The 14,557-nt window shown below is 40.3% G+C and overlaps 1 protein-coding gene across 2 annotated transcripts in view; it reads right to left on the bottom strand.

Annotated features, from left to right (window-relative positions):
* The window catches only part of USP3 (ubiquitin specific peptidase 3), a 112,474-nt gene that overhangs the window by 48,580 nt on the left and 49,337 nt on the right, over positions 1-14,557 (bottom strand). For both annotated transcript variants that reach the window (XM_055435450.2, XM_088839677.1), the window contains 5 exons: positions 13,492-13,575; positions 9,972-10,053; positions 8,937-9,019; positions 7,614-7,727; positions 4,950-5,063 (listed from right to left, as the gene is read on the bottom strand). In XM_055435450.2, the coding sequence (XP_055291425.2) occupies positions 4,950-5,063; positions 7,614-7,727; positions 8,937-9,019; positions 9,972-10,053; positions 13,492-13,575 (477 nt within the window). The remainder of the gene's footprint in view (positions 1-4,949; positions 5,064-7,613; positions 7,728-8,936; positions 9,020-9,971; positions 10,054-13,491; positions 13,576-14,557) is intronic.

The raw sequence follows: 14,557 nt of genomic DNA, 5'->3' as shown, positions 1-14,557 counted from the left end.
CCTAATTAGAATTAATACAGGTGTACCTAGTTTTACTGCACTTTGGTTTATTGTGCTTTGCAGGTATTGTGGTTTTTACAAGTTGAAGGTCTGTGGCAACCCTGCTTTAGGCAAATCTGTTGGGGCCATTTTGCAACATTTGTTCACTCTGTGTCTCTACCACATTTTGGTAATTCCTGTAATACTTTAAATTTTTCTATTATTATTATTATATTTGTTAATGTGATCAATGGTCAGTGATCTTTGATGTTACTTTGGTAATTGTTTTAGGGTGCCACAATCATGTAAGGCAGCAAACTTAGTAAATGTTGTGTGTGTTCTGACTGCTCAGTGTTTTCTGACTGAACAGACAGGCTGTTCCTGCCTTTCTCCCTCCCTCCAGCCTCTCTATTCCCTGAGACACAATCATATTCAAATTAGGATAAATAACAACCCTTAATGGCCTCTAAGTGTTCAACTGACAGGAAGAGTCGCAACTCTCTCACTTTAAATCAAAAACTGAAAGGATTAAGCTTAGTGAGGAAGACATGTCAAAAGCCAAGAGAGGCCAAAAGCTAGGCCTCTTGCACCAAACAGACAGGTTGTGAAAGCAAAGGAAAAGCAAAAAAAAAAATGAACTTAAAAGTGCTGCCCCAGTGAAGACACCATTAATTTAAAAAGTGAGACCCTATTGCTGATACAGAGAAAGTTTTATCAGTCTGGACAGAAGATCAAACCAGCCACAATATTTCCTCCAGCCAAAGCCTAATTTAGAGCAAAGCCGTAATAACTCTCCTCTATTCCAGGAAGGCTGAGAGAGGTGAGGAAGCTACAGGAGAAAAGCTTGAAGCTAGCAGAGGTTAGTAAGTAAGGTTTAAATAAAGAATCCGTCTCCCTAACATAAATGTGCAAGGTGAAGTGGCAAGTGCTCATGTAGAACCTGCAGCAAGATATCTAGATCTTGCTAAGATCAATAATGAAGGTGGCTACACTAACCAACAGATTTTCAATGTTGGCAAAACGGCTTTATACTGGAAGAAGATGTCATCTAGGACTTTCACGGCTAGAGAGGAGAAGTCAATGTCTGGCTTCAAAGGACAGAGTGACTCTCTTGTTAGGGGCTAATGCTGCTGGAGACTTGATGTTGAAGCCAGTGCTCGTTTATCATTCTGAAAATCCTAAAGCCATTAAGAATAATGCTCCATCTACTCTGCCTGTGCTCTATAAATGGAGCCACAAAGCCTAGATATAGCACATCTGTTTACAACACTGTTTACTGAATATTTTAAGCTCACTGTTGACACTTACTGCTCAGAGAAGATTTCTTTCAAAATATTACTGCTCAAGGACCACACACCTGTGATGTGTTGCCCATGAGCTCTGATGGAGACATACAACGAGATGAAAGTTGTTTTCAAGGGATCAAATTCCCTGTATATTGACATCTGTTAACCAAGGAAAATGGGCTTTCTAAACTATAAAAAATTTTACTTTGGGATTATAACTACAATAAAAACATAATTCAAGACTCACTTCATTTCCACTTTGGCATGTTATAAGAACTTTACCCTGTATATATAATAGGTAGTGGTGGTTTAGTCACTAAATCATGTTCGACTCTTTTGTGACCCCATAGATTGTAGCCTGCCAAGCTTCTATGTCCATGGGATTTTCCAGGTAAGCATCCTGGATCGGGTTGCCATTTCTTCCTCCAGGGGATCTTCCCAACCCAGGGATCAAACCCAGATCTCCTACACTGCAGAAGGATTCTTTACCGACTGAGCCACCAGGGAAGCCCTACACACACATAATCTTCTTATAACAATTATAAGAAGAAAACCCTAACTCACAGACTTACGCCTGGGCATTGGGCAGTGACCCTGCACTAAAACTTTATCCATGATACAATCTCAAAATCTAGGTCTAACCAAGAGAAAATTATTCTTTGAGAAACCCACTCCAGTATTCTTGCCTGAAAAATCCCATGGACAGAGGAGCCCGGTGGGCTACAATCCTTGAGGTCACAGAGAGTGAGACACGACTTGGTGACTGAACAACAACATGAAAGTGGGGAACAATCTGAATTATTACAGAACAAAGAGAAAGCCCTGCTGAGAACACTGAGACATCCTATTCTGCTCAGTCGCTCAGTCATTAGCAAGATCTAAGAGGCCATGTTTTACAGGAATCACTCCAGCAATGCCATCCAAATTTCTCAACCTGGTCAGCTTTTCCAGTTCTTTTCTTTCATCGGTAGGAATAACAGAATGTGTACAATTAAGTAGCTAAAAACTAACTCATGCTCACAGCTAGAATAAATAAACTGGTAGAGGTAATGGGCAGATTTAGATGAAAAGCAGAGTTCTATTAAATGAAGAGGGAACTGAGTCACCATGCAATCCAAGCAGAAGAGTAGAGAGACACCTGGTTGGCCTCACTTGGGCATGCGGACACGTTACTACAAGCTTACTGTGAACACATCTATCACTGACCAGCGCCATGAAGACCTGGGTTCTCATTCTGGTCCAAACGCCTACTAGATGTATAACACTGAACTCTCCTCTGTCAAAGTTTCATTGTCTTTAAAATGAACCCAACACTTCCTGTGGATAATAACTGCAGCCATGAAATTAGAAGACGCTTGCTCCTTGAAAAGAAAGCTATCACAAACCTAGACAGAGTATTAAAAAGCAAAGATATCACTTTGCTGACAAAGGTCCAAATAGTCAAAGCTATGATTTTTCCAGTAGTCATGGGTGGATGTGAGAGTCAGTCCATAAAGAAGGCTGAGTGCTAAAGAACTGATGCTGTTGAACTGTGGTGTTGGAGAAGGCTCTTGAGAGTCCCTTGGACAGTAAGAAGATCAAACCAGTAAATCTTAAAGGAAATCAACCCTGAATACTCATTGGAAGGATGCTGAAGCTTCAATACTTTGGCCACCTGATAGGAACAGCCAATTCACTGGAAAAAGACTCAGATGCTGGGAAAGACTGAAGGCAAAACGGAGAAGAGAGTGGCAGAGGATGATATGGTTGGATAGCCAACTGAATCATGGATAGTCCATTGAATCATGGATAGTCCACTGAATCAAGTCCATTACCGATTCAATGGACATGAACTTGGGCAAAGTTCATGGGAGATAGTGAAGGGCAGGGAGGCCTGGCGTGCTGCAGTCTATGGGGATGCAGAGAGTTGGACATGACTTAGTGACTGAACAACAGCAACGCTTCCTACCTTCATGGGAATTCTGTTGTGTTCCTTAATGAAGATCAGATATAAAATACCCAAAGTGCTTGGCACATAACAGATATTCTACAAATGGAAGCACTGTTTATCTGGTAACAAAACACAAGGATTAAATCCCTATCAAGAGTGTAACTAGGTCAGTTCAGTCGCTCAGTCATGTCTGACTCTTTGCAACCCCATGGACTACAGCACGCCAGGTTTCCCTATCCATCACCAACTCCTGGAGCTTACTCAGACTCACGTCCATTGAGTTGGTGATGCCATCCAACCATCTCATCCTCTGTTGTTCCCTTCTCCTCCTGCCTTCAATCTTTCCCAGCAGCAGGGTTTTTTGCAATGAGTTAGTTCTTCACATCAGGTGGCCAAACTATTGGAGCTTCAGCTTCAGCATCAGTCCTTCCAATGAACTTGGGACTTATTTCCTTTAGGATTGAATGGTTGGATCGCCTTGTAGTCCAAGAGGCTCTTGAGTCTTCTTCAACACCACAGTCCAAAAGCATCAATTCTTCGGCGCTCAGCTTTCTTTACGGTCCAGCTCTCACATCCATACATGACTACTGGAAAAACCATAGCTTTAACTAGACAGACCTTTGTTGGTAAAGTAATGTCTCTTCTTTTTAATATGCTATCTAGGTTAAGCTTTTCTTCCAATAAGCATCTTTTAATTTCATGGCTGCAGTCACCACCTGCAGTGATTTTGGAGCCAAGACAATAAAGTTGTCTAACTAGGTGATTGATAGAAACTTCTACTGGTGATTAGCAATAATTTAACAATCATTTCTTCTTATAAGATATTCTTTCCTGAGAAGAGATTTAAATGACATGAAATATACAAGAAATATCCTTCAAAACAAAGAACAGGGTTAACAATAGTCAATTACATCTGACCCTCAAGGCCACACTCTTCAGTAAGACAACAAATCACGGTCCTGTTACCCTTCAGACACTTCTCCACACTACCCATAGATCTGAACCACTCTGAGACAATCAAGCAAGATATACTGCTAAGGTTTACTACACCGTGCTGGCTTTAAAAAAGGAGAGGAGCATATATTAGATGCCAGAATCATGACTAGTAAGAACCATGATGTGCTTCAGAAAGATAAAATCAGCAGAAGGTGGCAAAGGCTGTTGTCAAACACCCGCAGTGCTTCAAATCTGCTGCTCGCTACAGGGCTGATGAGCCTAGGAGAAGAGGGGCTTTTCTGACAGCAGGGCATTTTCCTCTCAAGCGAGACTAGATAAACAACATGGAAAACTCAGTGACTCTGCAGCCATGTAAGGAGATGATCTGTTCATTTTGTTACTGTCTGAAAAATGAATCTTATGGACTTAACTACAGTCTGGAATACAGTACCATGGTTTTCTACTGATTACATTTGGAATTTTTTTTTAGCTGAAATAAGACAGTATATGATGATAATTACTGTTTATAAGATTTTAAAAGAATCAAGGAAATTTTGTCCAGTATGTTTTTCTAGAGCACGTAAGTTATTTATAAGGTCTTTGTTTTTATTAAAAAAAATGCTCTGCTTTTTTGTTAAAGACATTTCTAAGGTCTATTATTTAAACACATTGTCTAGTAGGATATATCCAACTTATCTTCTCCTTAAAAAACAAAACAGTCTTCATTATTGAGAATACCACTTGCTGGAAATTGTTTCAGCAACAATGTAAGGACAAATATTAAATCTTTTAAATATCCTTTATTAAATATTACTTACCTAAAATTGGGCATAATCTTCCAAACAACATAAAATAAGGACTCTGGGCTAAATGCAGTCTGGCTACCTTGCCATAAAGCACAGAGTGTCTTTCTAAACTCTTCCACCAAAGACCTAGAAGAGAGGAAGGGATGATGAAACCCCGCAGCATTTGCGAGAGGCTAGTGTTTTAGTACACAATGCCAAATTGTCTAAACTTCACAAATAAAATATGAAAACATAAAAAATTTGGTCTCTTCTGAACTAAATCTGACAGTTAAGTAACAGCATCTCAAAAACCCATACAAAAAGCGGTAACTACTTGACAAAACTAGTTTTTTAATTATATGATGAACTCTTGAGTATGCCATCATACTTGTACCATCATACTTGTAAAATAAAGCAATGGGTAAGTTACAAACCAAATTACTTACTGATGCATATTTTAAAGCATGTAAAACAAGTAACAGAATCTCATGTCCACCTCCTGGCTCTCTCCTTCTTGTCCCTCACTAGGAGCACTTCTCAGACTTGTTCGGGACTGTCTGCTCATCTCTACCGCAGAGAGTTAATCTGATTGCAGAGCTTCAAAGCTCACCTCTGTACTACTGACTCTCAAATCCAAATCTGAAATCCATATTTTTCTCACGATCGCTTTTATCCAGGTGTCTCCAGGTCCCAAGAGGAATTTCCTACTGGGCGTCCTCTTGTCTCTTCTCACCCAGCGTGTCCTAAACCTGCTCCCTGTACTCTCCCTATGGCCACCAGGTCTCCACTCACTCCTCCCACAGGAATACAACTTCCACTTTTTTCTTGGCACATGAGTTCATGGAATAAAAAATTCTGAGTGTGTCCAACTTCTGATAAATCCCCTTAAAGAGAAAGAGTGGGCCTTCCTCACTCCTCCTTTTTGCCTTCCAGCTAAAGTGAGGCTGAAACGGTGGGCCCCCAGCAGCACTGTGGACAATGCAGATGAGAGCCACACCCAGGGACGGTGGACAAAACGTCAGGTGAGCCCAGCGATTCCAAGAAACAAAGCTAGATGGGTAAGCTCCAACTGTTATATAAGAAAATAAACCAGGGATGCTTAAGTCACCATTAGTTTCGGTTTTCTATGCACAAAGGTAAACTTAGACACCTCCTCAACTGCAATGACCCTGTGTGTCAATACAGCTACCATCTTCATAGACAGCTGGTTGATACCACAGAGACTCTCACCACCTTCGGTCTCAACCCCTGTTATCCAACAGGCTCCTGAGATAAAAATTATGTTTTGTACTTCCTAGTACCTAAATCCTCATCCTATGTTTGAGGAACTCCATCTTAAGAGTCTTGTGAGAGTCAAAGGCTACCTCCCACTATGGAAGCTGAAAACCCTAAATACTTGCTCCTCAGTCCTCGCCCCACTCCCTCCTTGCAGCCAGGATTCAGGCACATGGCCTTGGTATGCCTATTTGAAGCAGTTATTAGAAAAGAGGCTGTGACAGTGCCAAATCATTTCAGGTGGCAACGAGCATCTTCAGGAGTGTGGGGGGAGGTGGGGGGAGATGGGGGGTGCAGTAACAGCAGCTTCCACCCAGCACCAACTCCAGCAGTGCTGGCAGTGGGAAAGCTTAGGCGGGGCATGGACAGTGACTCTAGACCTGATTTTCCACCCATCTGGTAATGGTAAGTTCACCAAAGACCTTCAGTAATTCCTTTTCTCCATAAGATGGCCAGAGGCAATTTCTGTAATTTGTAACTAAACCCTAAATCACACTAATGCATCAAGTACTACTAATTCTTCCCTTTTGTGCACGTGTATTTTTTCCTCTTCATTTCACTGCTATTCCCTCTAACCAATTACTACAAAGTGTGAAGCCTTGAATGTAGGCATGTTCTAGCTCATCCTGCACACTGCTGCCAAAGCAGATTCTTACAACTCCACTCCTCGTGATATCATGCCCTCCCTGCGCCAATGCCTGGCTTCACTGCATACTCCACACTGCACACTATTCTAACATGGTCTATGCTATTCTCCCTCAGCCAGGCAGGAAGAACAGTGTCAGACTGTTAAGTATTAGATTATGTGTGGCTTTTCAGAATGTGTGGGGATACGGTGTGTGGGAGCAGGAATGGGTAGACAGGGAAAATATTACATTGTTATAGCCTCATTTCAGTAATGTTAAGATGCCTCTTACAACCATGATAAGATGACACAACTTCTGAACCCCAACAGAACATGGTTTGAATTTGAATACATATTATTTTGGTTCTCAATAATCACTTGTCACTTCCTCCTCCCACATCAACTAATAATTGACTGTATTGCCCCATAATGAATTTGATAACTGCAAATTAATTATTCAAGACAGGTTTACCTAACCCTATCACACAAATTAATTCACAAAGACTAATGATATTCATGCTGCTCTGTAACTAGAACTGTGTTTCATTCATAGACATCAATTTCAGAATGCCCCAATCCACAGACTCCACGAGTGCTGAATTTATCCTGCCTGCTAGGTAAATAGAAATAAAAGAATTCCGACAATTATTAAGATTGCCAGCTAAATATTGAAACACAGCTGTTGAGTTTCTTTTTAAATGCACGTGCCTATTTACTCACTTAACACAATGGAAATCACCAGTAAGAGTCCTTTGTTCTGTAGCTCAAAGCCAGAAAGGACATATTCTGAGACTCACACGTTGTTGTCCCCCTGGCTCCTGGTGTGGTACGTTCGCCGTCCTGCTGTCTTCCCATTCCGTAATTCCACAGCAGGCAGTTCTTTGAAATAACAGCAAAACTGCTCAATGTTACTATTTTAAAAGGAAGGAAAGAAAATTATTTTTTAAATGTCCTAGGACCTGTAAAGAAAGTACTATGAGACCCACATACGGATTTTGAAAATGTGATCTGTCAATTTCTCATTAAAGTTGTATTCAATGCAATCTCTTACATCATGTTTCTTCATTAAGGTTCCTCTTTTGTTCCCAGAAAACAATACAAATAGATGACTTTGCAGAAATAAAGAAAGACCTTAAAGCAAACTCTCTCTTCCCCATCCCGCTTCCCATTCAGAGATTATCACCATTTCTTTCTTTTCAGGGTGTTTGTTTCCAGGTGTTCAATAATTTCCTCCAGCAGAAGCAAACTATGAGAGCAACCATATTGTTTGAATACCCCATACAGAGCAACAAGGAGAATTCAGTAGCAACTAGAATTTCTTCAAGCAAGAAAAGCTGAGAGTCAGTCCGTTTAAGGAGAGAGCACATGTGGCTTCTGGCCCTGGGAAAATAATTTATTCTGGTCTTTGACACCACATTAGAATCTCAAAGTGTACAACATTCTAAATAATCTCTTCTAGATAACTTAGGTCAGCCTCGTTGCCTGTTTTATTTTTTTCACTGCTCATCCTACACATTGAGGATCCTCTAAACAACTGATCTAATGACCATACTTAAGACTCAACTAATGACTGAACTGAGTTCTCCCAACAAGGTTCCTTTCAGCCTAGGGGTCTGCAAACTATGGCCCACAGCAAAAATCTGGCCCTGGGCCAGTGAGCTTTCCCATTTTTAAAGTGAGTTTTGTATTTTTAAAGACTTGTTTAAAAGGGAGGGAAGTATTGAAGGGAGGAGGAAAATATGTGAGAGGGCCTGAATGTGGCATGCAAAGATTAAAAATATTTATTTAATCTGGCCTTTTTCAGAAGTTTGCTGGCCCGTTGTCAAGCCTATTTAAGAAGTGACAGGAACTAAATAATAACTACTAACAGTTATTTACTGCCAAGCACTGCTCTAAGCACTTTATGTAAATTATACACTATCTTCCCAGCTACTCCGTGAGGCAGACTATTATCCCCATTTCACTGATGAGAAAACTAAGGCACAGGGAACTGAGGTAACTTGCCCCGAGTTACCAGGCTAGAGTCAGGGCCAGAGACAGAACCTGAATGTGGAGCCTTTGCTGTTAACCATTCCACCAGAAACTAACATTAGATAGTTGAGGTCTGACTGTAACATTACCTGAGCGACTGAAGGATGGCGTTCATGAAACATGTGTTCCCCAAATTCCGAAGGCCCGTGGCACAAATGGCAGTGGCGCTGCCCTGTAAGATGGAACGAAGGCAGCCTTCAGTACTACCCAGAGAAGGCCCACTGTTCCAGACAGCAGAGGGCAAAGGCCTGTATTTGAAACTCTGGCATCAAGCCAGGTTGGAATCAATCCTTTTCAGTCCAGTGAAGATTTCAAATTCTCTTTATAAGTGTTTGGATATTTTTAGAAGGCTATTTCTGATCCTAGGACTGTTCTAAATGGAAACTTAACAGGAAATCAGCTTTACTTTACTTACTTTACTTTACTATGGAGTACATGATGTAAAAACCAGGAAGGTCCTTAAAAGAAATATGTTTAAGATTTTATTATTGTTGTTATTTAGTCACTAAGTCGTGTCTGGCTCTTTTGTGAACCCATGGACTGTAGCCCGCCAGGCTCCTCTATCCATGGGATTCTCCAGGCAAGAATATTGGAGTGGGTTGCCATTTCCTTCTTCAGGGAATATTTCTGACCCAGGAATCAAACCCAAATCTCCTGTATCAGCAGGTGGATTCTTTACCACTGAGCCACTTGGGAAGCCCTAACACCTTCATAAGACTACTAAAGCTACTACAAAGTGGAAAAAATATAACCAAGGAACAAAATTTACCATAACTTCAGACCCACAGAATCTACAGTAGGGACCTTTACCAGAAGGAAGCAAGGATCTCTGAGACCCTATGCAAAAGGGTAACAAGGTACACGAAGAGGCCTTAAGAACAAATGCTCGCTAAGGTACTGAAGCATGGTGGTAATCCTGATGGAAGGCACTGACAGACTCACCAGGGTATTTAGTCACATCGAGTCATTAGTAAAATATTCCAGCGGCAAACACTTTGTAAAATATTCCAAACACAAGACATACGTTTATAAAAGTCCATAAGGGGGTAACATTAATGTTAGAGTTGTAATCAGTGACTAGACCTCAACCAATTCTTGTATTTGAATAAATTTTAATTACTTACATTTACTTTTAGTAACTTGCTGTTCAGTGATGAGTTTTCCAAAAGTTTTCTTTTCCTATGCCTGTCAGCTGTGAAAGCTGAGCTATTAAAACACAAACAGACAATCAAAAAGACATTCCTACATACATACCACCCAGCAGGATAGACAGCAAAGGTGGCCGTGCTAAGCTTTGAGGGTACATCCCTGGCCGACTGCGTAGCCAGGCCAGGGAGGGACCCATGAGGCCGCTGGGGCCCACCAGAACTTCAAGTACTGAGGAGCTCCACTTCCCCTGGAAACCCCCACTGCTCCTCCAGCAGAGTGGGACTAGAATCTGCCACCTCCGGGCACTTCCCAGAGAAGCTGGCCAGGTAGGTGTGGTCTCTTAGACGGACCCTCTCCTCCACCACTCTGTCTACCAATGGTGAATCTCCAAACTAGAGAATACACACACCACATAAAAAAGGGAAACCCTGGTCGGACATGATTATTCTGACATTTAACTTCAACTCTCAAATACTCTATTTCTTTCTTCATTTTGGTAAAGGTATCCTCTTTTGTTCATTTGTTCTAACAGATGATCACATAATCTGAGACTGTGGAATGATAAATACATTAGAGGTACACAGGCATACACCAACTCCTTTGATTCAGCTATGCTACGAAGCATGTTGTAAAACAGATCCTAAATAACACATAAATTTTGAATTAAAATTATTTAAATTTTTCACAATGAAAGACAGATCTTGTTTGAAATTTATCAGGAAGTAATTCCCATCTTCAAAAGGTCACTTGAAAATGAGGTATCAGGGAACTTTAATCCAAAGGAAGTAAAAGTTACTATTATTAAACAACACAGACTTTTAAGTCTACCAACCCTTTTCCATCTTCCAAAATTATCAGGCTAATCCAAAGAAAATATGTAATTATTTTTCTTTCCAGAATTTCCACATGAACTGCCTTGAGAGCAGTAGATCTAGTGACAGTCAGCTGCCTCAAATCTAAAAATATTCTTAGGAAAAATGTCTTCAGAACTGTATGTACCTCTCATACACTGATGACAAGGTAAGAAGTGATCAACCCCATAGGTAGTATGAAAGAGAAAGTGCCTTGAAAGTGAAAGTAGCTCAGTCACGTCAGACTCTTTGCGACCCCATGGACTATACAGTTTGTGGAATTCTACAGGTCAGAATATTGGAGTGGGTAGCCTTTCCCTTCTCCAGGGGATCTTCCCAACCCAGGGATCGAACCCAGGTCTCCCATGTTGCAGGCAGATTCTTCACCAGCTGAGCCATAAGGGAAGCCCATGTGTAGTATAATGTCAAGTTATTCCTTCACCAATTCTGTGAGGAAAGGGGTCACAAGCACAGTGACAATGCCCAATAGCTAACTTTTATTCAACCTATACAAATAAAGCCTTTAGCCTTCTAAAATATATTATTAAATTTTACCACTGGTGATTCTCAAAATGGCAGAATCCTTTCAGTTCAGTCGCTCAGTCGTGTCCAACTCTTCACGACCCCATGAATCACAGCACGCCAGGCCTCCCTGTCCATCACCAACTCCCAGAGTTCACTCAAACTCATGTCCATCGAGTTGGTGATGCCATCCATCCATCTCATTCTCTGTCGTCCCTAACTCCTCCCGCCTCCAATCCCTCCCAGCATCCTTTAGGTCCATGCTATTTAACAAGGTAGCCGCTCACTACATGTGGCTAGTAAATTTAAATTAATTCAACTTAAATAAAATGTAGAATCCAGTTCCTCATCATGCTGGCTCATTTTCAAGTGCTCCACAGGCACACATGGCCAGTGGCTACACAGTGTGATTATACAAGGTTTCTGGTGCCCAGTGCTGCTCTAGAGACAGGCTGGACAGCTGACAGTAAAACTCAATTGCAGTCATGGATCTTCCATTGTAGCTTCCAGCACAGATTCAAGGCTATGTTTGAGAAACATCAAATAAACTTAGATAATGTTTCTCAACACAGAAGAAGGGTTGCAAGGTACATTTTTCAGTGGGGCCAAGGAGAAGTGGAGACAAGGTAGTCTATGACACCTTTTACCTAATGAAGTGGTAATTGGAAATAAAAGATCTGAAAGCTGCTTATATAAAAGCATGCATGTTCTTCAAAGTCCTGTTCTCCCTCTGACTTAGTTTGATGAATTTGTCATTGAGATGATAGTCTTTTCTTAAGAGAAAACTCTAGGTGGCAGGGAGAAATAATTTGGTAGCTACCTCCTTCTATAACAAAGAGTCAGGTTACTAAGATCTTTACAATGACGTCATCACACCAGAGAGTGATGTTATTAAAAACTACTGCAGGAATCTCCTATATCACAGTTAATTGTGACAATTTCAGACCAAACTCAATAGTCTAGATCTGTGTGTGTACAGCTGTGTCTCCTAGACAGGGCTCCTGCTGCTCTGTTCAAATTAAGAGAAGGGAGGAAGCACTTTGAAAACATGAGGTGCCCCAACAGGACAAGCCAAAACATACTTAAATCCAAAGTGTTGTAAATAGTTTAGATTTTAAGGAAATCATTTCCTCTCTTTTCAGCTTATAATCTATATTTAGTCAGAAACATACAGAGAGACTTTGGTTAACCAAAGCTAGACAGTGTTTAACTTAGACAACTCAGTTCATTCTCTATCACCACACAATTTAAAGATACCCTACTGGCTTTACATGTAAGTTTGCTAAAGGACTCCCACTTCTGGCATGTTCTCACAATGCCATTTATATATCAACTGTCAAAATAAATTAGATGGCACCTGATGATCGGGAGATTTACACGGATTTCACCTGAGTCAGCAATCATTCCAGGACCATGCTTCCAGCCACTGCAGCAGCAAAGGCACTGCCACTGGGGCTTCTGTTCACTGCTTGGACTTTGGGTCCAGTGAATTGTGTCTGACTAACCTATTTGGCTTCAGCAAAAAAAAAAACTATTCACAGTAGTTTTCTTTATTTATGATGACAAAGCATGTCACAGCTTCCTATACTTTCAAGTGATAAATACTGGTCCTAACGAAAAAGAAAAAGAAGAAACTAGGATTTTCTGTTATCATATAGATGCAAAGTAAACAATATAATTAAACCTATTTTCCCTTAAAATTTATACATAAATTTCAGAGATTCTAAGAAGATCTCATAAATACACTTGATAAGGATTTTCTAATATTTCAGGTAAACCTATAATGATTTTGGATGATTTTCTGCCCTTCCCTTGCACTAGCAAAACTCCCCTTGCAAATAAACTGAGGAACTTATAAGATGGTGGGTAGTAACTAAAAAAACAGGCTCTGGAGCCCTTGGATACAGTTTATGACAAATACTAAATGAAATAAATGCTGAGTTATGATCACTGACAATTTTCATATACCTAACTCCAAAATTTATTTTGCTCACATTTCAATCACACTAAAAACATTGAGTGTGATGAGGTTATGGAACTCATCAACAAAAATCCCACTCAGAAATCCTGAAATACCCCTCAACCCTATTCCATCCCTTCTTTCCCAAGGTCTGTTACTTACTTTTCCAAGTTCTGTAAGTGTTCTCTGACTTTCTGTACCAGCCCCAGCTTGGTGTCATTAACCACAAAATCATCACAGCGATAACTGCAAGGAAAATATTAATCAGTGTGTGTAAAGAGCTTGAGGAAACCACAGTAATGAAATCACTAAAACCATGCTGCCAAGATGGTCACGTGCCTCTGCAAGCAGTTACAGTCAGCGGTGAGTTCAAAGAGGACTTAGAATCCACACTGGAATGTTTTTAAGGAGCCTTTTAAAAAAGCCACGTAGGCAATGAACACTAGTTTCTTTTCACATTTTTATTCAAAAGCTCTTCAATTCCTCTTCGAAAATGAAATAGGCTGCGACATGTGTTATACTCCTTTTAGTGTTGCATAATACATGGAAAACGAAATGCAAAGCACCAATTCTATTCATGTAGCATGAAGCCTAAAGCTTTAAAGTGATCCCTCCCAACTCAAATTAATGGGGAGAAGAGATATAAGAAAAAAGCAGGAAAAAGATAATTAACCTGAGGGATATTTGAATAAAAAACTAAAAGCTATATACATTTTACACTCCAGCCAAGCTCCCCTGTCCATGAAATTTTTCAGGCAAGAATACTGGAGTGGGTTGCCATTCCCTTCTCCAGGGGATCTTCCTGACCCAGGGATAGAACCTGGTTCTCCTACATTGCAGGCAGATTCTTTACTGTTTGAACCACCAGGGAAGCCCCTCTTACACATAATTTAATTTAAATAAACTAAACTGAGAGGAATGAATCTTTCATTCTGCAGTGTTAGGAAACAAAAGTATAAAACAGTGGCTACGTCTTGGAGGAAACAAACGCTTTGATGAAAGATGTTTAAGATGTTCTTTAGAAATGATACTTTGTGTGTGTGTTAGCAAGTCAATAAGCAAATAATATAAGGAATCCAACATAATAAACTCTAACTTGTACATCAGCATTCAATTTTTTTTCCTGAAATATGGCCAATTTTAACTGAAACAACTTACAAGCTAGTACCAAAATATTCTTTTGAACTGCAGCTTTGTACAAAACCACTTATTAAAACAACCAAAGAAT

This window comes from Moschus berezovskii, chromosome 9 (assembly GCF_049115385.1).
Source record: "Moschus berezovskii isolate FMDL1 chromosome 9, NW_MosBer_1.0, whole genome shotgun sequence".
Taxonomy (NCBI): Eukaryota; Metazoa; Chordata; class Mammalia; order Artiodactyla; family Moschidae; genus Moschus; species Moschus berezovskii.
This window is presented reverse-complemented; position numbering and strand designations above follow the sequence as displayed.